Source organism: Pantherophis guttatus, chromosome 5 (assembly GCF_059756535.1).
Source record: "Pantherophis guttatus breed Tessera chromosome 5, ASM5975653v1, whole genome shotgun sequence".
Lineage (NCBI taxonomy): Eukaryota > Metazoa > Chordata > Lepidosauria > Squamata > Colubridae > Pantherophis > Pantherophis guttatus.
Window position 1 is genome coordinate 107250649 of NC_142067.1, and position 25035 is coordinate 107275683.

Sequence of the window (25035 nt, forward strand, 5' to 3'; positions counted from 1 at the left end):
GTCTTTAGAGTAGTAGACTAATACTCATCTGTTCCCATGGACAGATGCACTATAGTGCATCTCTAAGGAACGAGTAAAACTATCCCACCTTCCTGTTCTGTTTCAAAGAAGTGCAATTCATATATTTCTTCTAGTTTAAAGTATTTTATTTAACTCAAATATTAAAGATCCCTCAGTGTAGGTTTCCAACACTGGTTTCTCATACTGGTAGGTGTGGAGAGGGAACTGTAACATCAAGTATCAAAGGCCAGGATTGCTGATGCCCCTTTTGTCCTTCTTGTTTGTTAGTCTAGAGCAGGGATTCACAACCCCTGGTCTGTGGTCTGGCACCGGGCTGTGGCATGCCAGAAACTGGGCCATACAAACAAGTGAAGCCCTATCCATGGGATGCAGGCAGCATATAAAACCATGCCTCCTCTGCTCCATGGAAAAACCTCTTTCCATGGAACTGGTCCCTAGTACTGAAGAGGTTATGGGCTGTTGGTCTAGGGCTGTGATGGCAAACCTATAGCATGCATGCCACAGGTGGCACACGGAGCCATATCGGTGGGCACACGAGCTCAGCTCCCTGGGCACACTGGAAGTAGGGAAACAGATTGTTTCCAGCCTCCGGAGGGCCTGGGGGGTAGTGGGGAAGGCCCATTTTTCGCTCTCCTCAGGCTCCTAGAAAGGCTCTGGAGCCTGAAGAGAGCAAAAAACGGGCCTTCCGGTCCCACCGGAAGTCAGCAAACGGGCCATTTCTGGCCTCCCGGAGGGCCACCTGGAGGGTGGGGAAGGCCATTTTCGTCCTCCCCAGGCTCCTAGAAAGCCTCTGGAGCCTGGGGAGGGTGAAAATGGGCCTACTGGGCCCACCATGCCATTGCGTGCCAAAAGTGGGGGGGAGCATGGGGGGGGTCGCATGCATGCGTGGGGGAGCCGGGGCACATAGAATTATGGGTGTGGGCACGTGCACGCCCGATCCTTCACAGTCCCCCTGCTTTTGGCACGCGATGGCAAAAAGGTTAGCCATCACTGGTCTAGGGCAGTGGTCCCCAACCCCCGGTCCGCGGACCGGTGCCGGGCCGTGGAGTACCTGGCACCGGGCCGCGCAGCGGCTGGGGGACATGAACGCTGCAGCGCACGGCCCAGGAGCCTTTGCGCTGCAGCGTTCATGTCCCCCGGCCGCTTTTGCACACTGGGCCGTGCGCAAAAGCTCCTGGGCCGTGCCCCCACCCCTGCGCGTGCTCAGCGGGCCGCGGCGATAAAAAGGTTGGGGACCACTGGTCTAGGGCATGTTTGTCAAACTCACCACGTCATGTCGCCATCACGTAATGTTTCGCGACGTTTTTCCCATTCTCAGAGCTGGGTTGGGCGGGTCCTGCATGTGACACATCCAGCCTGCGAGCCGCCAGTTTGACACCCCTGGTCTAGGGTTATGCTTTGCAAAAAAATATTTTTCCCCCAGACATTCTGTTTGTCCAACCTGCAGAAATTGCCATATCATATCAATCAAGTACTACTGGTAATAAATGTCCAAGTGTTAAGAATCTAGGACAGTGTTGGCAAACCTTTTGGGCACCGAGTGCCAAAACGGGAGTGTGCGCACATGTGCAGGGGAGCGCTGGAAACTGGAAGAGCAGTTACCTGGTGCGCATGTGCATGTGCATGCTGGGAAGCTGAGCTTCCGGTTTCAGGTATGTGCATGCGCGCCAGTCACCTGGTCTTCCGGTTTCTAGCATACATGTGTGCACAAAGACAAGTTGGTCAGCATGCATGTGTGTGCTGGAACCCAGAAGAGCAACAGGCGATGGCTGGCATGCTCAGAGAGATGGCTCTGTGTGCCACTTCCTGCATGCGTGCCATAGGTTCGCCATCATGGAACTAGGACGTTGATGCAAAAAGATGGCAGTTGTTCTTTGTAGTTTGTTTTTTGCATCTGGGGTTTTTTAATTAAGTTGTGAGTGACCTAGGATGGGACAGAGGGTAGGTAGAATATACAGAATTGGCACATAGTCCTTGTGTGGAGCATGGAACCACGTGTTCTCTCACTGTCAATAGGCAATGCTCCTCAGGATGTGGTGGTGGACAGATGTACAAAAAGCTGTAGCTTTGATGAGTGATTGAAGGATCCCCCAAGAAGAGGCAGTGAAGCTGGCAAATGTTCCAGCATGTCCTTCAGGCTGCTTTCCTGTTGATGTTGCTGGAAAAAAGAGGAACCCTATTCCCAATATTGCACTCTGAAGAGAATCTCAGGGCTAAATCCATTCCTCCATGGAGTCTCTCAGAGTTAGGCCTTGGCTGGGAGGGGCGCATGGGAAGAATGGCGTGGTAGCCAGTACTTAGGCTCCAGTGGAACTGGAATGTCAGACTCTATGACTTAGAGAAAACAATCCTCCTCCTCCTCCTCCTCCTCCTCCTCCTCCTCCTCCTCCTCCTCCTCCTCCTCCTCCTCCTCCTCGCCATTGTTTATCCAGTGCAGGATGAAGGACTCTTCTGCAAGTTTCCAACCAATATGGTCTTGAGCTTTCCTTTGCCATTTGGGCCCACCATACCAGAAGTGCACTGCTCCATAGGTATGTGCCACTGTGGTGCAGTGGTTAGAGTGCAGTACTGCAGGCTACTTCTGCTGATCACTGGCTGCCAGCAGTTTGGCAGATCGAATCTCACCAGGCTCAAGGTTGACTCAGCCTTCCATCTTTCCGAGGTGGGTAAAATGAGGACCCAGATTGTTGGGGGCAATATGCTGACTCTGTAAACCGCTTACAGAGGGCTGTAAAGCACTATGAAGCAGTATATAAGTCTCAGTGCTATTGCTATTTTCATACAGTTTCCAAAGCATTTCAGCACACCGAGGCATGAGCCTAGAGCCATATTTGGTCCCCAGGATGGGCAGGTCCTCAAAAATCTGGCCCAGCCTTAAAGCATTTTTGGAAAGTTAGGATTTTGGCTGGAGGTGTCTTAAATTTAAGTACAGCCTTTGAGCCAATGGAAAATGGGTTCTATCTCAGAAGTCATCTTCCTCCTTAAATTTTAATTAAAGGCTGATGATGTAGCTTGCAAGATTGCTATCATCTAAATTGACCTCCATTTCTGTTGTTCTTCTCTACAGATCTTAGAAAAAATGCTATGAACATAGATCTTCTGCTTGGGTGATAGATATGGTTTTTATGTGTGTTTGTGTGTGTGTGCATGTGTGGTCATGCATACATTTCTGGAAATGGCTGCTGGAATAATTATTGGGTAATTCATTGGGGAAAGCTGTCTGGGCAATAAACCAAGTTAACCTGCGTAATTTATGACAGAGATGATTAAAGGGAAAAAAAATCCCCTAAAATGATTGCAGATTGCAGAACAATGTAGTTGTGACCTGTCAACTGACACCGGTTTAGAAATGATGCAAACTGAAATTTTCATACTTCCTTAATTTATGTCACTTTTGAAAATAATAAGTAGCTGAATCCCCACCCATCCCTCATTTTTGAAGCTTTTTAATGAAAGTCACAGGAATGTAGTGCAGGCTCTGTTTGGCTCAATGCCTCTAAGAACTAAACACTCTAGACCAGGGGTGAAATCCAGCAGGTTCTGACAGGTTCTGGAGAACCGGTAGCAGAAATTTTGAGTAGTTCAGAGAACCGGCAAATACCACCTCTGGCGGGCCCCAGAGTGCGGTAGGAATGGAGATTTTGCAGTATCCTTCCTCTGCCATCCCCACCAAGCCACGCCCACAGAACCGGTAGAGAAAAAATTTGGATTTCACCCCTGCCCTAAACTGTATTTTCAAGAATAGTCCTGAGCCAAATGAAAAAAGCTTTTTTGTACTTACTTCATATCATTTACAATACCGACTTCTGCCACACATGTATACTTTTATACTGTTTTATTTACATTTTTTTTTTAAAAGAGCTGTATTTGCCGAGTGTGAGAGAGGGTGTGCATGGAGGGGGACGGGCTGGGGTGATGGACTATAGCGAAATGGGAGCTTCCCAAAACAAGGGAGCACATTCCAGAAAGGGGAAGGGGACAAGAAGCAACATGGGTAGGGCCATGTCACCGTGGCCAACTCACTGTGGGACAATTTGCCACAGAAAATTCCATGTGGGATAACTAAAAACATGTTATCTGTTACTGTTTCTTTGACAGTAGTTCCATTCACAAAGATGGGAATTATGTCAAAGAAATAATGGCAGATAACATTTATTGTGTTGAGTTATCCCGCGTGGAATTTTCTATGGCGAGCTGTCCCACGATGAGTCGTCTGCATCAAAGTGGCCATGTTGAATTGGCCATCGCAAGGTGGCCGTCGTGAGCAAATTGGCCCTGCCAAATTGTCCCATTCCATACAGAGAGTAAGGATAGCCACTCCCTAGTACTGTGATGGCGAACCTATGGCACGCGTGCCACAGGTGGCACCCGGAGCCATATCTGTGGGCACACAAGCATTGCCCTAGCTCAGCTCCAGCATGCATGCGCGCACCGGCCAGCTGATTTTCAGGCCTTCCGGGCCCACCGGAAGTTGGGAAACGGGTGGTTTCCGGCCTCCGGAGGGCTTCCGAGGATGTGGGAAGGCCGTTTTTGCCCTCCCCAGGCTCCAAGAAAGCCTCTGGAGCCTGAGGAGGGTGAAAAACAGGCCTACAGGGCCCACTGGTAACCTTTGTGCCATCATGTGCCAAAAGTGAGGGGAGCATGGAGGGGGTCGTGCGTGCATGTGGGGGGGGCAGGGCACAGGGGGGCATTGAATTATGGGTGTGGGCACGCATGTGCATGACCCCCCGTTCTCCCCCCGTTTTGGGCACGCAACAGCAAAAAGATTAGCCATCACTGCCCTAGTATATCCATCAAGCAGGGAGTAGTAAGGGTTTAATCTGGCAAAATTCTGTCTGCTATGTAAATGCAAATCAAGAACTGATCTCTGGCTGAATTGTTCTCAGATTTAGCCTGAAAATGTAAATAACTCACATAGTTTGGATTGGAATAATACTGGAGATGGCAGGACAAAAGCTGTTATTTAGAGTGTATTCAGAGTTTATATAACACTTTAAAATGTTTAAAGTCTTGCACAATATCTTGAGGCATGGAACCATCTTATTAACTCTGGCTAAGTGATACCCTAAATACTTTCAAGGACAAGGACATTCAGGGTTTTTTCTTTATTTGGTCATGGCAAATTCAAATTATGACTTGTGGGCCTGTAAGAGATAGGGAAGGACCCATATGGCACCATAGAACATTATGAAATAATGTACAGTAGTCAGCGATGTAGCTGAGATCTTGTCACTGAAGTAGGGGGTTCCCTTGTCCGTAGTTCCTTAATGAATCATTAGAGAACAGTGGAAAAAGTGACAGGTTGGCTGTGGGCATTTGACTGGCTTTAGTCTGTCTGGGTCCACTAGAGGAGCATCTGATGGACCCAGAAGAGCCATGGTGGTGCAGTGGTTAGAGTGCAGTACTGCAGGCTACTTCTTCTGATCAGCGGCTGCCAGCAGTTTGGCAGATCGAATCTCACCAAGCTCAAGGTTGACTGAGTCTTCCATCCTTCCAAGGTGGGTAAAAGGAGGATCCCGATTGTTGGGAGCAATATGCTGACTGTAAACCGCTTAGAGAGGGCTGTAAAGCACTGTGAAGCAGTATATAAGTCTAAGTGCTATTGTTATTGCAATCTCTCTGTTCCCCAGATTGCTCTTCCTTAGTTCCTGAGCACAGCAGGAACGGCTTCAGTTATCAAGTTTATGTATTATTTGTTTATTTATTTATTTATTTATTTGTCAGATTTATATGCCGCCCTTCTCCCGTAGGACTTGGGGCAGCTCACAACAATAAAACAACCCGACAATAGATAAAAATTAAATAATATTAAAAACCAATTTAAAATCCCCAAATCCCCAAGTTAAAATCCACGGCAGATCAGGGAAGTTGCTGAAAGAGCCATGTCTTTAGGTCGGCGCGGAAGGTGCGGAGGTCAGGGGCCATCCGGAGCCCGGTGGGCAACCCATTCCAGAGGGTTGGTGCGACCACAGAGAACGTGGTTTATTAAATATGTAGTCTGGCCAAACGAAAACATGATAAAACTGAAAACGAAACAGATGAAAACAAATGAAAACAAATGAGGGATTAACATCCCAGGGAGACATTTCAAATGTCAAACATTTGAAATGATCAACTTTCTAGGCCCGTTATAGCTACCAATCATTAATTAACTACAAACCCCATGGGCTGCTCACATTGCAACTATATGTAGTCTAGACCTCACTCTTTTTTTTTAAACAACACTTGCAACTGAGCAAAATTTAGCTACTGTAGTAGAAATTTTGATAAATTGATCTGCATAATCTCCATTTTGGGCCATCATCTGGTAACAAGGGGGAATATTAATTGAGAGCACCAAATGTGACGTAGTACAAGAAACAGCACAGCAAAATATGTAAAAAAATGCTTAATGGCTTTATCCAAGTATGAACAGGGACACCCAGATTTTTTTGGGGGGGGGGGATCCTTGGATTTCTATTGGGAAAATGCAGCCAGGCTGGAAGGTGGGATCAAGTGGGGAATTATCCTTGAGTCATTGCACCATTGCAAGAGGCATAAGTTCCCCCTCCACAAAATCTTATCTGTTTGTTCCCAGAAGAAAGAAAGCATCTCAGGAGGTTCACGTTATCTTGATAGAGAACAATAAAGTTGTATGTCTATTGAGATGCTGGGTCATCCAGATCATGGTTGTCCCAAAGGTGCTTTTTTTTTAATTCCAAAAGGCAACTGGACTTCCTTTTTTTTCTTTGAAGACATTTCGCTTCTCATCCAAGAAGCTTCTTCAGCTCTGACTGGATGGTGGAGAATGGAAGAATTTAGACTCCTTGCAGACAGCTGGTCATTTGCATTCTTTTTAGAGAGTCATTGAGGCCACTTGGACATTTATCTGTGTCTGAGTGGTGCAAATTGGTATGAAGCCTTCTTGCAACTGTTGAAAGGAGTGTGTTGTAGACCTGAGATAGATGATATTGTACCTCTCTCCCTCTGTTGAGAGAGGGCTGTTCAATTTTGACATAGGTGGCCTCTTTGACCCCTCTTTCAAACCAGTAGTCCTCTCTATCCAAAATGTGGACTTTGCTGTCTTCAAAAGAGTGATCTTTGTCTTTTAAATGCAGATGAACTGCTGAATCTAGTCCTGATGGGTTTGTTCTCTTGTGTTGTGCCATCCGTTTATGAAGTGGTTGTTTTGTTTCCCCAATGTACAGGTCTGCACATGGCTCACTGCATTGTACTACATATACCACGTTGCTCCGTTTGTGTCTGAGTGTTTTATCCTTGGGGTGGACAAACTCCTGCTTAGTGAATTCTTGGGTTTGAAGTGTGCACATATGTTGTATTGGCTGAAGATCCTCCTGAGCTCTTCCGATATTCCTGCAACGTATGGAATGACAATGTTGCTTTCTTTTGTTGTTCTCTTTGTTGTTTGTTATCAAGGAAGCCTGAAGGGTGTTTATTATTTCCTTTGCTTTTCTATGGAGAGCTCCAATTTTGTTCCCTAGGAGAAAATAAAAATTTCTTCAAGGTTGGGGAAAAGGAAATTCCATATTCAGATAATCTCATATCATTGGATTTACAACCTTTAGGATTTTTGGGTGGGTGGGTGAGCAATGTGGGAATGGAAATATCCCATCCTGGCATTGACAATAGTTTGGGCAAACCCCAGGAAAATCGACCCTATTCTGAAGCCTAGGCTGATAAAATTTATGACCCACCAAAATGCAAATGTCTTTCCTCCTAGATGCCTGGCATCTATATATGCAGCCCTGCTGTATTTTCATTTCCTTGCAGGAAGATAATGAAGCCTTAGTTGCTTTTTATGACTCATGGGCTGTAGAGACATGAAGGCCGAGTCTGGAAGCTCATAGCTGATTGACCCCAATCTTGCTTTCTTAGAAGTAAAACTGTCTCTCCTGTGGCTTTACTTTTGGTATAATTAGCTATATATTGATCTTAACAAGTTAGTGCAGTTTATTAATTTAGGATTTAGGAGTGGAGCTAGGTGAATTGCTACTTCTGTAAAGTTAACCTGACCCCTTTCAGATACTCTGCTTATAATACAGTAACTGCTTTGGATGACTTCCCAAAACTGAGCTTGGTTCCAAGCCAAAGGCAGCCTACTTTCGATTTGCGATGATAGAGATAAATATTATCTCAATCTGAGCCTGAGCACATTCTGGTAATGCAGGATATAACTTACTAGCTGCGTTTATGTACTTAACTTTATTGCGGTCATTAACCAGCATGAGAGAGTTGGTATTCAAATATCCAAAATATACAAAACTGAATAGACAATAGGATAGTTAAGAAAAGAAGGACTGGAAAAAATATAGAAAGAAAGAAAGACTGGTTATATTTTGGAGATTGTTTCATGATGTTAAAAGATTTAATTAAAGTTGGATAACTTCTGAATTTTATGGTAGTTTTAAAGTATTGAAGTTTAAAGGTGGATAACTTAAAATTTAATGGATAACTTTTTGAAAGTTTTGAAACTTATATGTTGGAGAATGTTCTGCTAATGTACTAAGAGATTTTAAAATGTTTAAAATAAGATTATTTTTTTTGTTTTTTTTTTACAAATGTGAAATGTGATAAGAGAATTTATAAAAGGAAGGTTGAAGTGTAATTTTTAAAAGGGGAGTTAACAAGTGTGAGAGAGTTTTGAATTCTGTAATAGCTAGCATATTTTAGCTTATGTTTGTTAAATGCTATATTCTGTTTTTGCTCTGGGAAGTCGGGGGGGGAATTGGGGAAGGGGGTTGGGTGGGGATAAAATGATGTATGATAATTGATTGTGTAGTGTTTGGTTGTTTGAATATAAAAAATAAAAAACTTTTGTCTTAGAAAGAAAAGAACATACAGAGGGGGAAAAAAGGGCTAACAGACAAGAAGCGAAAGAATTAGACTTAAAGGTATTTTGTGTCTGGTGCTTTTTCTTGTTTCCAAGAAATAGGAGTAGAGGGAAGATTTGTTATCTTCCCTCTACTCCTATTTCTTGGAAACAAGAAAAAGCACCAGCCAGGTCCGCATAGCTCAAGGCAGTAGACTAACAGAAGAGAAGGGAATGTGTGTTGTGTGTGTGTAAATGCTTAAAATGTTGTTCTCTTCAGGGTTGTTCAGGAGAAGGCACTAAACGCTGCTAATTAATAAGCTAACAAAAATAGTTCATTGCCTGTAATGTTTGAAGGAAAGTCTAAAGGGCATGGCATCAGAAAGGCTTTTGAATTCAGGGAGAGAGCTGAAAAACTATGCAGCTTGAGTAATGATTGTCAATTCCTCTTGCCCTTGGATCCACAAAATTGGGTCAGCAAACAGAACAAAAAAAGAGTAGTGAGAAGAAATGTCAGGTTAAAGCAATGTGTACTTTATTGTTGTTAGTTGCGAAGCCTTGTCTGACTCATTGTGACCCCATGGACAACATTCCTCCAGGCTTTCCTGTCCTCTACCATCCTCTGGAGTTCATTTACATTCCGGGTTCCTATGGAGAATAGATCTTTACAGCATCGGACTTTCATCCACAGCTGAGCGTCCTTTCGGCTTTGGCCCAGTCGCTTCACTCTTTCTGGCGCTACTAGTACTAGCCCTCTGCTCTTCCCCAGTAGCATATTGGACACCTTCTGACCTGAGGGGCTCATCTTCTGGCGCAGGGGTGGGTTCTAAATTTTTTTACTACCGGTACTGTGGGCGTGGCTTATTTTGTGGGCATGGCTTAATGGTCATGTGACAATTATTTAGGATTTAGCGGTGGTACTGGTCTACCAGGCTTTTAACTGCTTGCAGAGCTGTACCGGTCTACCCATTTATTTTTGCAGGCACTGGTCTACCCATTTATTTTTGCAGGCACGGGTCTACTCATTTGTTTTCTTTTAACACTGATCAACTGTAGAGCAGCCCTTTGAAGCCCCGCGGCAAGAGTTTAAACAGTTTTTTCCCCTCTAGCCATCAGCTGGGACTCAGGAGGCAGCAATAGATTGGGGGTGGGGCCAAATAAAAGGTAAGAATAACACGGGGGTGGGTGGGTGGGGGCAGAACCGGCTCAGTGACATCATATCGTCACCGCTACTGGCTCAGTGGAACCGGGCCGAACCGGGAGGAACCCACCACTGTTCCGGCGTCATATCTTTTTGTCTTTTGGTACTGTCCATGGGGTTTTCATGGCAAAGATACTGGAGTGGGTTGCCATTTCCTTCTCCAGTGGATCACGTTTTGTCAGAGCTCTCTGCTATGACCTGTCTCTCTTGGGTGGCCCTTCACGGCATGGCTCGTAGCTTCATTGAGCTACGCAAGCCCCTTTGCCATGACAAGGCAGTAATCCATGAAGGAAAATGTGTACTTAGCAGGACACTAAAGTTCATTTTGCTGTGCATGCTCCTTTTTTTTTTTTAATCATTTCTGGGTTGTTGAGAGATGCTAGATAAAAATTGAGTCAAACATTGAAAAATGCCTTTGGATATCAGCAGTTCAGGGGCAGGATTGAATACCTAATGCCATTTACCAGTCTATGTATTGAATCTTGTATCAGCTAATAGTTCATATCATCCAATTTATCATTATACTTTTATTATAATGGAAGCAAGTACACCCCCAGGGCTGTGGCCTTTTTGGAACTGGGCCGCACGAGCGGTGGGCTGTGTGAGCAGTGGGTGCTCACCAATGGTGAGTTTCAATTTTTTTTACTACCGTTTCTGTGGGTGTGGCTTGGTCAGCATGTCATGGCATGGCTTGGTAGGCGTGGCAGGGGTAGGATACTGTAAAATCTCCATTCCCTCCCCAATCCAGGGGAAGGTTACTGCAAAATCCCCATTTCCTCCCAATCAGCTGGGACTTGGGAGGCAGAGAATGGATGGGGGTGGAGCCAGTCAGAATTTTTACTACCGGTTCTCCGAACTACTCAAAATTTCCACTATCGGTTCTCCAGAACTGTTCAGAACCTGCTGAAACCCACCTCTGGTGCTCACACTCATGCTCAAAGGTCCATTTGTGTGAGCTGTGGGCTCACACACCTGCTGCATGTGCAAATGGAGCTGCGTATGCACATGTCTATTGCTCACACAGAACCATCCCCTCTTCTCCTCCCCAGGCCACTAAGCCGGAAACGTTGGGGACCACTGCAATACAGGACAACCAACACAAACCCTAAAAAGAATTACACTGCCATACATCAAGAATTTCTCAGAAACCACCAACAGACTACTACAACCACATGGAATCAGCATAGCACACAAGCCAACTAAAGCCCTTCAAAACTTCCTAAGCAAAGGAAAAATACCCAGCAACCCTAGAAGGAAAATAGAAGTCATCTACAACATACAGTGGAATGACTGCAACAACCACTATGTAGGACAGACAGGTAGAAGATTGGCATGTTAGAATAGAATAGAATAGAATAGAATAGAATAGAATAGAATAGAATAGAATAGAATAGAATAGAATAGAATAGAATAGAATTCTTTATTGGCCAAGTGTGATTGGACACACAAGGAATGTGTACGCTCTCTGAGAACACAAAAGAAAAGATACAGTCATCAAGAATCATAATGTACAACACTTAATGATAGTCATAGGGAAACAGTCAATATAAATCTTAAGGATACCAGCAACAAGGTTACAGTCATACAGTCATAAGTGGGAAGAGATGGGTGATAGGAACGATGAGAAGTTTAATAGTAATGCAGACTTAGTAACTAGTTTGACAGTGTTGAGGGAATTATTTGTTTAGCAGAGTGATGGCGTTTGGGAAAAAACTGTTCTTGTGTCTAGTTGTTTTGGTGTGCAGTGCTCTATAGCATCGTTTTGAGGGTAGGAGTGGAAACCATGAACATCAACTAGCAGTTAGACGACATGATGAAAACTAATTTCACAACATATAGACAGACTTAGCCATAGTGTCAATTGGGAAAGTTCTGACCATCCTAGATCAAGCAAAGTCCAAAAATGCCAGAGAATTTCTAGAAGCCTGGCACTCTGACAAATTAGCCGTCATTAACAACATGAAAAAGAAATAATCAAGCACCCAGAAAGGGAACAAAAAACCACAAGCACCTCTCTACCAGCAATCAGCACCTAGATCAGTATATATTAATTCCAGGTTGAGCAACAATTAAAATAAACAATATGCCAATCAAAAACACTGCCAAAGAAACCAACAAAGAACCAAAGAAGCTCAACAAAGAACCGCTAAAACCACCCCCACCAACACTGACAGGGCAAGTCACTAAAATATTGCAAATTGCACCCCTTACCAGCACTGAAGATGTTACCTACTTTGGGTGATGAAACATCTGCAAGAAAACAAGCAAGCTTAGGGCACCAAGGGCCCCTCATGAAACATTTTATGACATAATAGAAAATGTCAAACGTTTTCTGTGGTCAACATCTATTGCTTGGCTGCACTATAGAGTTCAACATGAGCTATTTTCAAGGCAGATACATCTCTGAATAACTTCCCAAATTTTTAATAACTTCCAGTACATCAGAAGCTCTGCCATTGTTGAAGGCATCGAGGAATCTGGTAGGGAAATACCTCTGAAATGGTGACCCAGTGGATCACATGTTGTCTAGTATACACATACACAAATGCACTTCTTTATATACTGGCTATCTATCATCCATGGTAACAAAAATAGAATGAGAATACTATCTATTTCATGCAAAATTGATTCCACTAAGATTCACTAAAAATGTAATTTTCCAAAACTGAAAAAGAGTTAGGGATTTCAATGACTTCTGGAATATTGAGAGGTAAAATGGAAAAGTAATTAGAACTCTAAAATAAGGAGACAGGATCCTAACATGAACCAATAAGTTTTTCAAGCAAAGAATTAACCTTTGGTACTGTTGTGGTCTGCCAGCAGCTTGCGGAGCTGGCAGCGAAGTGGACAGCGATTAGGCTGAGGAAGAACATGGGCCAGTCCTGGATGCTGGGGAAGGCCCAGATGAGGGCTCTGCGTCGGAGGCAGAGATGGGGCCAGGGCCATCGGGGAGTGATGTGCGGACTCCGGAGCCTCCGGAGGCTGACAGTAGAGAGGCAGAGGAACAGGAGGAGCCTGTTCCTAGTGCACATATGAGAAGAGCTGCCAGAAGGCAAGAGCAGCTAAAGCAAAGAGGACAACGTGAGAGTAGGGCCAAGAGATGATTGTCCCCTCCCATAAGGCTTAAAAGACCAGCAATGGCTCTTGGGCTCATTGTCGGAAAACAACGTTAATAGACTTGTTCTTGTCTTGCTGCACTTATCTCTTGTCAGCGTCTTCTGCTTCTAAACCTTTGCCAAGAGAAGCCTTTGACAGTTTGCCTAATTATACCAAGGTTGGTGATTAGACTGAAGAATTTGTGTTATGAAGAATTTGTTTTGATTTAGTTTGGACTATGCTGAGAATGAGTTAATTCTCAGCTGTTCTAATAAAGTCTATTTGTTTTGGAACTGTTTGCGTCAACTACTACCTACTTGGGCCTGGATCACAACAGGTATTTTGATTTCCAGGTATATCTGCGACTTAATATGAGCTCTTCAATTTCTCAGAAAATAAAAATGTAATGCATGTGAGATGTAATGGAAGTCAGGGAGAAGAGATGCTGCCAAGGATAAAACAGGGAGGAGCCAGCAACTGAGTAACAGCAGAGAAATAAACTTAGAAAGGATCCATCCGAATTAATCAGACAGTAAAAAGAGAGTGCGGGAGATTAATACTTTTAGACTTGTAAGATTCCAATGATGTAACTTTACAATAAAGTAGAATTACTGTGGCTGGTTGTGTTTTCTGTCAGGTCTGTTTGGGAGGCTGACAGGCAGTTTCCACTGTGGCACTTGAGAATATCCTGAAAACCATGTGGAGCACCTTCATTAAGCGGTTTTGGCAATAAGCAAACCCCTCACGGATGCAGCCATTTTCATGAAATACTCTCAAAATTCTGTTCAAAGAAAAAAAAAATAGTGAGGCTTGTATTACATAACAGGACAAAAAGAGCAAGCAGGTCCCAGAGATTCTTAACTTGTTGTAACTATATATAGTTAGGTGTCCTTGGCAAATATTTAAAAAAATGTTTACAACACTACTAGCATTATTAATGATCTCTGGCTATTCTAAAAATACTAGTCCTCTAAAGGTTACAATATTAGGAATCGTGGTAGTGGAAGCCAACATATTATTATGTTTATTATCCACTATTATTTATATATTGCTAACAAGTTCATGTTTTGATGAACATTTCTGATATTTATAGTGTGGCGTCACATAAAACGTTCTCCTCTCAATTTATTTGTAACTTCTTAAGTCCCCCCCACTTCAAGTAATGTAAAGGTAAAGGTTCCCCTTGCACATAGTATAAGCTAGTTGTTCCTGACTCTAGGGGGTGGTGCTCACCTCCGTTTCAAAGCCAAAAAGCCAGCGCTGTCCGAAGACGTCTCTGTGGTCATGTGGCTGGCATGACTAAACACTAAAGGCACACGGAATGCTGTTACTTTCTCACCAAAGGTGGTCCCTATTTTTCTACTTGCATTTTTTACGTGCTTTTGAACTGCTAGGTTGGCAGAAGCTGGGACAAGTAACGGGAGCTCATCCCATTACGCGGCACTAGGGATTTGAACTGCTGAACTGCCAACATTTTGATCGACAAGCTCAGCATCTTAGCCACTGAGCCACCGTGTCCCACTCCAAATACTAGAATGTTATTGTAGCTTTGTGGGCATCCTCTCCAAATGTGTGCTTTTATTTTTCTGACTGTGTGAACTAATGTTAAATCTCTTTAAAGAGATGTAGCAGGGGTGGGTTCTACTTACTTTTACTACCGGTTCGCAACAGGATCATGTGCGTGCGCTTGCACTGATGATGATATCCGGGGCGGTGGGTGGGGCCTCCTGATGGTTTTACTACCGGTTCTTGTGAACTGGTCCGAACCGGGGGCAACCCACCACTGAGATGTAGGTGTGTGTTATTGGACCGAGAGGGAGGGAGAGAGGGAAAGGGAAAGAAGAAGAGAAAGAAAGAAAGAAAGAAAGAAAGAAAGAAAGAAAGTTTATCTTTGTCTTCTACAATAATTACATAGAGAGTAATCTTTCTTTTGACAGCTGGCTAAACCCTTTATTCGTTATTGGTCATAAACGGAAACTAGAAGAAGATGATATGTACAAAGTACTCACTGAAGATTCCTCTAAGGTGCTCGGGGAAAGACTGCAATGGTATGTAAATCCCAATGTCTCAGTACAGATAATTCAGTCTTTTTGTTCTTTATAGTCCAATGGCAATAAAGGTAATCAGGACCAAATTCCATGTGAAAGAAGAAGTGGGCAAAAGAAAAACTGAGATTGAAAATTAGTCTCTGGGGGCTGGAATTGTGCATGCATGGCTATGTGCACATCAAAAGAAAAAACAATCATCAGTTATGGCCATTGCTAGCAAAGAGGTTAGGTCTAGAAACAACAAAGGACTTGTTATTCTTATCAACACAATGGAATATTGGAAAATAATATTTTAAAGAGAAATAGAACCCTGCCTAATCAAATCTGGTGTGGGGAAAAAGAAAGATTAAGTTAAAAAAAATTGGCAGGGGATGTGAAGAAAAAAAAAGAATCAACTCACCTTTCTCCAGTTTGAACCAAGGGAAAGATTTTGGAGGAACCATCTAAAAACCATTAAGATGACAGGTGCATAAGTATGCTTTGAGCCCAAGGTGGTGGGATATTATTAGAGACTCAGACTGGTTACCCTCGACTCCCTGGGTTATAAGAGAAAGAGAAAGGAAAACAAAGAGTTGTGCATTTCTGTTACTGTAGCCTTTCTCAACAAAGTAATGTTGTGGAATCTACTTTCTGATCTGGACCACCTTGAAAGGCTGATACCAATGCACTCCTATCCCTGTAAGTCTGTTAGGTGACTGCATGGATTGTTATTGAAGCCGCTGTTCTAAATCATCATTCCTTCCTCTTTCCTGATCACATGACCCATCATGCTGCCCTTAAGCCAGGGGTGTCAAACTCAATTTCATTGAGGGTCACATCAAGGTTGTGTTTGACCTGGGGGGCCGGGGGTGTGGCTGGGATGGGATGGGCATGGCCAAAATGGGCATGGCCAAAATGGGCATGGCCAGGGTGAACGTGGTCAGCTCGATGTTACTCGTTGAGCATCTGTTTTCGGCTGCAACAGCCTCCTGTGGCCCTCTGCCAATGAAAATGGACCTCAGGGAGGCCTGCCTGGGCTCCGTTTTTGGCCACTGCAGCCTCCTGCAGCCCACTGCCAGCGAAAACAGAGCTTGCCTGAGCTCTATTTTCGCTGGCAGAGGGTTGCAGGAGGCTGTCACAGCCGAAAATGGAGCCTGGGCAGGCTGCACACAGCCTCCCCGGGCTTCATTTTCACTGGCAGAGGACTGCAGGAGGCTGTCGTGGTCGAAAATGGAGCCCGGGAGGGCTGTGCAGCCCTCCCGAGCTCCATTTTCATTGGCAGAGGCACTGCAGGCCGAACCTTCCCTATTTCCAGCTAGATCTAAGCAGCCTGCGGGCCAAACATGGCCGGTGGCCGCGGGTCTTCAGTTTGACACCCCTGCTTTAAGCTGGGTTCCTCTTTTTTCCTTAACTTGTTATCACTTTACAACGTGAATTTTGTGCCTTTGCAGAGGTTGCCCTTTCTAGATCCAAGCCTGACTCCAGGAGAAATCTTGAAATCTTGCCTTATTTATTTCTGGGTAAGGTAGAATCTTCTTGAGTTGAACTTGGCTCATCGTGACTTCTGTTGGGCTGGAAAGTATAACAAGGATAGGCTGAAAAGTGTGGCTTCTGGATTTTTTCCAATGGCAACAGTAGAAAAGTGTTTTGCCAACACCTGTTCATTGATTTTTTTTCCCAGTGTAGTATATAGCCTTTGGCCACCCTTCCAAATGCTAAGCAAATATGAATCTATCCCAGCTCTTCAGGTAGGCAAAATCAAGAAACAAGCATGATAGGGATACCAGGAGATCTGAAAAGAAACCTGTCCAGATTTCTTTTTGTCCTGTTTTATAGTGAACAAATCAAGGCAGAGTTACTTTGAACTTTTTACCTCATACTCTTCTGTGATTTTTTCACAAAGTCCTCTCTTAAGAGCTTGTTCATGGCTTCCATATTCCAAAATCAGCTCTATAATCTTTTGCAATCTGCTATCTGACTTTATCAAAGTCACTCAAGGTTAGTTAAGAGCTGTCACTGCCTATGACTGCTATCAGAATGAATAAGCACCATGGACTTGCCTTGAAATCTTTGTACAATCTTTGTACAAGTTTGTATGCCTCTAGTCTTCTTTACCTTCACATGCTTCAGATACTTTTTAGGAGTAACATTAAGGAGGGAGACGTAGCCAGCATACAGTATCTAAGAATACAAAGTTGGAAAGAGGTTTTTTAGCAAGATCGATGTTGGGTCGTATCTCACTGTAAAGTTACTATTTTATGACTTGATCATTGGCTATAAGAAATGCCTGCAGATAAGATATATTGAATTCTTTCTGACTTCTCCCCTCTAATTTTCATTCTTATATTTATAGGTACTGGGATAAAGAAGTACAAAAGGCTGAAAAAGAAGCAAGAACACCACATTTGACAAAAGCAATTATACTTTGTTACTGGAAATCTTATTTAGTGCTGGGTTGTTTTACATTGGTTGAGGTAACAGACTATAAGAGATGTACTATTTAAAACAATCCTGCAAGCAAAAATTGCGAGGTGGTTCTATTAACATGCCTACTTCCTGCTTAATGTTATACATTTTCTAGAAAATTTTAAGCAAAAGCAAAAACGAAAGAAAAAATAGGGAAAATGAAAATGTATCCAATACTTTTTTTAGCACGCTTTACCTCTCTCTAATACTCCTCCCACTGTACCAACTTTATACGAGCTGTTATAAAAATATAATACGTGCATATATACCAGAAGAGTTCCAAGCTCAAAATATTTTGATAATTATTCAGGATAATTTCATGGCGACTGCAGTTTTGGAATCCTTCCTGTAAGATTAGAAGATCGTGTTTTGAGTTTATAACACTTTGCATAGCCTCACTTTAGCACCTTACATAGAATAAAAATAATAATAAGAATATTTTGTTTCAGTTGTTCCACTTTAATTGAAATTTTCTTTTCTTTTCCTTTTTTTAAAGGAAACTCTGATATTAATTCAGCCAGTATTTCTAGGGAGGATTATTGTGTATTTTGAAAAGATTGGTTCTTCACAAGCTGACGAAAATGCTTTGGCCTATGCCTACGGCTCTGCTGCAGCCTTATCTGTGTGCACTTTGATTCTGGCCATCACTCATCATCTGTATTTTTATCATGTACAACGTGCTGGCATGAAGCTGAGGGTAGCCATGTGCCATATGATTTATCACAAGGTAGGTAATAGATTTCCTTTATCTCAATAAACAGGACCCCAAACATAGGTGAGTGCTTGTCTTGCATTGTGAGTGAAGCAAACAAGTGTTTCTAGAATCATTAGCTTAGCAGGGCGATGAAATACGTGGCTCTCCATGAAAAGAATGTTAAGATTACATCAATGTGCCATATGTAAATTCCGTTCTGGGTGGACAGGCCAAGGGCTGAAATCTCCAGAAAAAGCAGCAGGCTAGAAAGACGTTGGCTGCCGTTATGAACTGCTAGTTCTTCTTACGACTTTTAATGCAAAAATGTACCATACTAGTGAAAAATTAGGAGGAATGAAGGGGGCTGGGTAAGACTTCTTTCTAACACTGTTGTCCAGTTTTAATCTTCCTTCTACTTCTATTTTTGTTGTAGTCAAGAATTATCTCGAAATTCTTCAAGGTATGCCACACTGATCCGTTTGCATTTACAATAAGGAAAGGTGTGATGTCATTCAGCCATCACACAACTAACTTTTCTGTCTCTGCCTTCTGTCCAAGATATCTTTCTAGGTTACCAATACAGGTAATCCTCAACGTACGACCGTAATTGAGCCCAAAACGTCTGTTGCTAAGCGAGACATTTGTGAAGTGAATTTTGAAAGGTTTGTTAAGTGACATTTGTTAAGTGAATTTTGGAACATTTTACAACCTTTCTTGCCATAGTTGTTAAGCAATTCACAGCAGTTATTACATTAGTGACATAGCAGTGAAGTGAACCTGGTTTACCTGTTGGCTTTGTTTGTCAGAAGGTCACAAAAGGTGATTACATGACCCCAGGATTTTGCAACCATCTTAAATATGACAAAGGTCTGAATTTTGATCACTTGACCAAGAGGATGCTGCAATGGTTGTAAGTGTGACAAATGGTCATAAGTCACTTTTTGACAGTGCTGTAGTAACTTTGAATGGTCACTAAATGAACTGTTGTAAGTTGAGGCCTACTTCTACTAGGATACTTTTAAAGATTGCAGTATTTGTACATTGAGGGGCCCTTTTATAAATATATTTTTCTTCTGTGGGAAAGTGGCCCTTCGACTTTAAAAAGCATTCAGTATTATATGTGCCTGGAAGGGAATACTTTATCTAAATCTACTGTTATTTACTTATGCACTTTAGAAATATCTCATATTTTAAGGTAGCTGTTCTATTCTATTTGTAATGGAACTGCTGCATTTTGTGGTACCTGATATAAGTTGCTTTGTAGCTTATATATTGGATATATATTTATCTAGTGCAGGAGGACTTGTTTACACTAACTCACACCTTAATTACCACTCAGTTAGACTACTGCACTGCATGCTAAGTTGGCGGCCTTTGAAGACTACATGAAAACTGCAATTGGCCGAGAACAGAGTGGCCAGTGCACTCATTTGTCACGTTTTAGTTGGATCAGGCCAACTCCATCCTTGAGGGCTTTCAAAAGATATTAAAAATGGAACTCCTGTATTTACTATTTACTTCTAACCAATCTCAGGCATTTCTTCATCTCTGACTCTTTTTTTAAAATTCTGTTTTATTTCGAAGTATTTTATGCAGTTTTTTCTTACTGGTTTGAGCTTTTATGATTTTTATTTTAGTAAGGTAAAAGGTAAAGGTAAAGGTACCCCTCACACATATGTGCTAGTCGTTCCTGACTCTACGGGGCTGTGCTCATCTCCGTTTCAAAGCCGAAGAGCCAGTGCTGTCCAAAGACATCTCAGTGGTCATGTGGCGGACATGACTAAATGCCAAAAGTGCACGGAACGCTGTTACCTTCCCACCAAAGGTGGTCCCTATTTCTCTACTTGCATTTTTACGTGCTTTTGAACTGCTAGATTGGCAGAAACTGGGACAAGTAATGGGAGCTCACTCTGTTATGTGGCACTAGGGATTCAAACCATTGAACTGCCGACCTTTCGATCGACAAGCTCAGCATCTTAGCCACTGAGCCACTACGTCCCTTTATTTTAGTACTATTTTTAATTACACTATGAAAGTTTTAATATTTTTCTATATTACATATCAGGTAAACCAGGGGTCCCCAACCCCCAGGCCGTGGCCCAGTACCGGGCCGCAGCCTGCTTGAAATCAGTCCACTTTGGCACGAGTAGAGCCACTTGTGTTCTGCCGTTCATGCGAGTAGAGCTTCGTGTGTTGGTGCAAGCACTCTCCGCTTGCATGTCAAGCTCCATTTGTGCGAGTAGAGGGCGCACATATCCACCATTCTCACAAATCAAGCTGTGCATGCGCACATTCACCTGCCATTCACACGCCTCCCCCCTGTGCCAAGTGGGTCACCAAACTCAAAAGTTTGGGGATCCCTGGGGCTAAAGTGGCAATATTTAGTGTGACTATCCATTTACAGTTGAGCAACAGCAGATATCTGTCTTCTGTAAACCTAAATGGATGGGACCCTAAGTACTGTCATTGCTAATACCTGTATGTCTCCTACTGTTTTATGCAAAAATGACTGCTATGCCAAAAGGTCTATAATACCAGATTTGTGCAAGACATGCTTGAGCATCACACACAGTGCAGTCACATGTTGCATAAGTGTAATGCGTTGGAAGCTTGCTAATGGGAGCCAGTTTCAATCACATCATTCCAGTCAAAATGTCAAAGATCACAGAATTTGACAGACATAAAACCATACTTTTGCATCAGCAAGGCTACTCTCAAAGGGAAATCAACAAACAAACTGAATATTCAAGACGTAGTACTCAAGGCTGAAAAATAATTATGGATGTTGTCCTTATAACTTTGCTAAAACAACAAAGCGGGTGGCACCCGAAGACTTTTGCACAGTACTGTCTTTGCTATGATGCATTTGTAGAAAAGCTAAGTTGTTTTTCAACCTGCAGTCTTCCTTCTGATACCTCCTAGGAACTCTGTTGTCATTAGGTAGGATGCTTTCTTGTGCATAAAGTCATCTCGGGGGAATTAATTTGCTGTTCTGAATAATATTCTACCAAGAGTTTTGGGAGTCATGAAAGAAGCTTTTCAACCAGTACTGCATCTAAAAACAAGAAACGTCGAAAAGCTTATTGGTTCATGTTAGGCTCCTGTCTCCTTATTTTAGGGTTCTAATTACTTTTCCATTTTAGCTCTCAATATTCCAGAAGTCATTGAAATACCTAGCTCTTTTTCAGTTTTGCAAAATTACACTGGATCCACAGTGAATCTTAGTGCAATTGATTTTGCATGAAATAGATGGCATTTTCATTCTGTTTATGTTACCATGTTGTAGATTATATCCGTAATTTGCATAATGTTGCTGCAGAGGACACAATTAAATAACGATCAAGAACAATGTGGGTCCCTCCTGCAATTGGTTTGTTAAAATTGAAATTGAAGTTTCATTATATTCAGCAAGTCAGCATATTTTTTTCTACTTTTAAGAGACAAAGGCTTAAAAGGCATTGGACTACACTAGTTTATATCAGAACATTTTTAAAGTTAGTTGGAAATTCTATTCTCTAAGTCCAAGTGATGTATGCATTGCTGATACCTTATCCATTTCCCTTCCATAATCAGTGAGAAGTTGAAGAAAGCAATGCTTATTTGGGTGATGTTTTGTCTAGAACTGGGGTCTGCAACCTTAAATACTCAAAGAGCCATTTGGACTCATTTCCCACAGAAAAGAAAACACCAGGAGCCACAAAACCTGAATGGGTGTGGCCAATTCCATGTCACTCACTTCCACCAGTCACATGACCCCCCTAGTCATGCCTATCTAGCCAGTCATTAAAGCAGAGAACCAGTTGTTAAAAAACACCGGGAACTACAAAATCCTTTTGACATATCTTTCCCCCCCTTCCCCCCTTCCCCTCCTCTCCCTTTCTCTCTGTATCTCTCTGTCTCCCTCTCTCCCCCTCTCTCTTTATCTCTCTGTCTCTGCCCTGGCTGCTTCTCCATCCCCCACTGTCGCCCTTACCTTCTCAGGCAAGGCGAGGAGTGACTGGGAGGGGAGGGCGAGAGATGGGGCCAGCCAGTGGTGGGCACCCGCTAGGGAGCCACAGCAGAGGTCCCAAAGAGCCGCATGCAGCTCTGGAGCCGCAGGTTGCTGACCCCTGGTCTAGAAGGGGTATCATTGGAGCCCGTGAAATTTTATAATATTTTTGTTTATTTAAAATATGTATCTTGTGCATCCTGGAGGCAGTAAACTATCTAGCAATTTCATGTATACATATCTCAAGAGAGGACCCCATCCAAAGTGTGTGAGCTTTTACAGCCTGAAACTCGGTTCTCTCTCTTTTCTTATTATTTATTTATTTATTTTATTTATAAATTTTATTTATTTATTTATTTTTCAGATTTCTATACCGCCCTTCTCCTTTCGGACTCAGGACGGTGAACAGCCAAAATAAAACATTCGTACACAAAAGTTAAAATAGACTTAAAATAAATAAATAAAGTTTGGCCCATAATTTAAAGCATTTCAGTTAAAATCAATATCAAATTTTAAAATCAACCATAAAATCAGGACAGCCCGGCTAACTGAAAAAAATAGGTTTTAAGGGCCCGACGAAAAGTCCGGAGGTCTGGGATTTATTGGTCAAACATGTATAAAATAACAGATATAAGTATAAACATTATTATGAATGCAGGAAATTTATACAAATAAATTGGGACAGTAGGACAGGGACTAATCACACGTTGGTGTGCTTATGCACGTCCCCTTACAGACCTCTTAGGAATAGGGTGAGGTCAACAGTAGACAGTTTAAGGTTAAAGTTTTGGGGGCTTGGGGAAGAAACCACAGTCAGATAGTGCATTCCAGGCATTGACCACTGTTGCTGAAGTCGTATTTTCTACAATTGAGTTTGGAGCGGTTTACCTTGAGTTTGTATCTATTATTTGCTCATGTATTGTTGCGGTTGAAGCTGAAATAGTCATTGGAAGGTAGGACAATGTAACAGATAATTTTGTGTACAATCCTTAAGTCAGACCGAAGGCGGGCGTAGTTCTAAGTTGTCTAAGCCCAAAATTTCATGCCTAGTGGCATAAGGTATTCTGTTGCAAGCAGAAGAGTTGAGTACTCTTCTCATGAAATACAGTTCTCTTGTTGTCCCTTTGGTTTTTTTTTTTTTTAAATTGCTATTTGTGGTTTTGAGCCATTTTACATCTGGATCAGCTCAGTTTGGCTAAAGAGAACAGAAGAAACTTAAAATATTCATTCAGAAGATTTAATGAATATTTCAATAACGCATCACACAATATTAATACCAAATCATGTCCTAGACTTTGGCCTTCTGTCGCCTTATCTCCAGATTTATTGGAGTACAAGTCTGATAGTTCCTGATTTGTATAATCCATGACTTTGGAAAATGGGAACTGGAAAGGATATGACTTAAAGTAGCAAGCAGTGAGCATTTGATTCACAAAAATATAACTACAAACCCATATATAGTGATGTATGTGAAGGCACTTAACACCTAGACGTTGAGTATAACTGTATAACCTGAACATAGGAACTTCTATTTTTTAAAATGTGTATGTTTATTAGTTTATCAAAAGATAAAATAGAGAAGTACAATGAAAAAAGAAAACAAGGGAAAAATAAGGAAGGAAAAGGGGAAGAGAGAAAAGTGTAGGAAAAAGGAAAAAAAGAAAAAAGAGAAAAAGGAAAAAGGAAAGGAAAGGAAAAAGGAAAAAGAGAAAAAAAAAGCATTGACTTCTGACTCCTTTTGTTGCAGTAGAATAAGGTAAATATAAAAACTCCACGTTTTACTTCTATATGATAATATATACTAGCTATTTCTATCATAAAATAATCTATCTAATCAGCAAAACCCAAAATCAAAGTTTCATTTTTTTTCACCTCAAGCAAAAAGTCCAAAAGTGGTTTCCAAGTAGAAACAAAATTGTGTTCTTTTCTTTAATCAGAGCAATTACTTTGTCCACCCCTTCAACTTTTATAGCCATTTGTCTATTGTGGGTATCAAGGTATCCTTCCATTTTTGTGCATAAAGTATTCTTACTGCCACCAACATATACAGTATAGCATCAAGGTTCCAATTTTTCCACCCAGGTTCTTTATCCATTAAACCTACAAGAAAATTTATCTTTATATTGACTTTAAGAATCTTCTGTGTTAAGATGTGAATCCTTCTCCAGTATTTCTTTGTTTTGTCACATGTCCATCATAAATGATAAAAAAATTCCTTCTTTATGCTTACATTTCCAACATTCATTTCAAATGCCTTTATATATTCTTGGCAATTTGGACACCAGCAGTACATCATCTTATAAAAGGTTTTTTTTAAAAAAAAATATAATTTAATGTGAATTTTAGACCGTTCATCCATGTATTCTCCCATTGTTTAAGCATTATATTATATCAAAAGTTTTTGTTTACTGAATCTTACAATGCTTTACATACTCATTCTTCAAGTTCAGTTTCAATAACTATTTATAAACCTTAGCAATAATAATATGTTCATCACCACCACACAGTACAGAGGTGGGTTCTAAAGTTTTTTTACTACCGGTCCTGTGGGTGTAGCTTATTTTGTCGGTGTAGTTTGATGGTCATGTGACAAACAATTCTTTAGGATTTAGCAAAGCTACTGGTCTACCAGGCTTTTAACTGCTTGCAGAGCTGTACCGGTTTACCCATTTGTTTTTGGAGCATATCGGTCTACCCATTTGTTTTTGGAGCGCACTGGTCTACCACTACACT

General features: G+C 42.0%; 1 protein-coding gene across 2 annotated transcripts in view; it reads left to right on the forward strand.

The window, feature by feature from the left end:
• The window catches only part of ABCC4 (ATP binding cassette subfamily C member 4 (PEL blood group)), a 194821-nt gene that overhangs the window by 14475 nt on the left and 155311 nt on the right, over positions 1-25035 (forward strand). For both annotated transcript variants that reach the window (XM_034417531.3, XM_087895456.1), the window contains exons 2-4: positions 15065-15175; positions 17508-17628; positions 18117-18347. In XM_034417531.3, coding sequence (XP_034273422.2) covers positions 15065-15175; positions 17508-17628; positions 18117-18347 — 463 coding nt within the window. The remainder of the gene's footprint in view (positions 1-15064; positions 15176-17507; positions 17629-18116; positions 18348-25035) is intronic.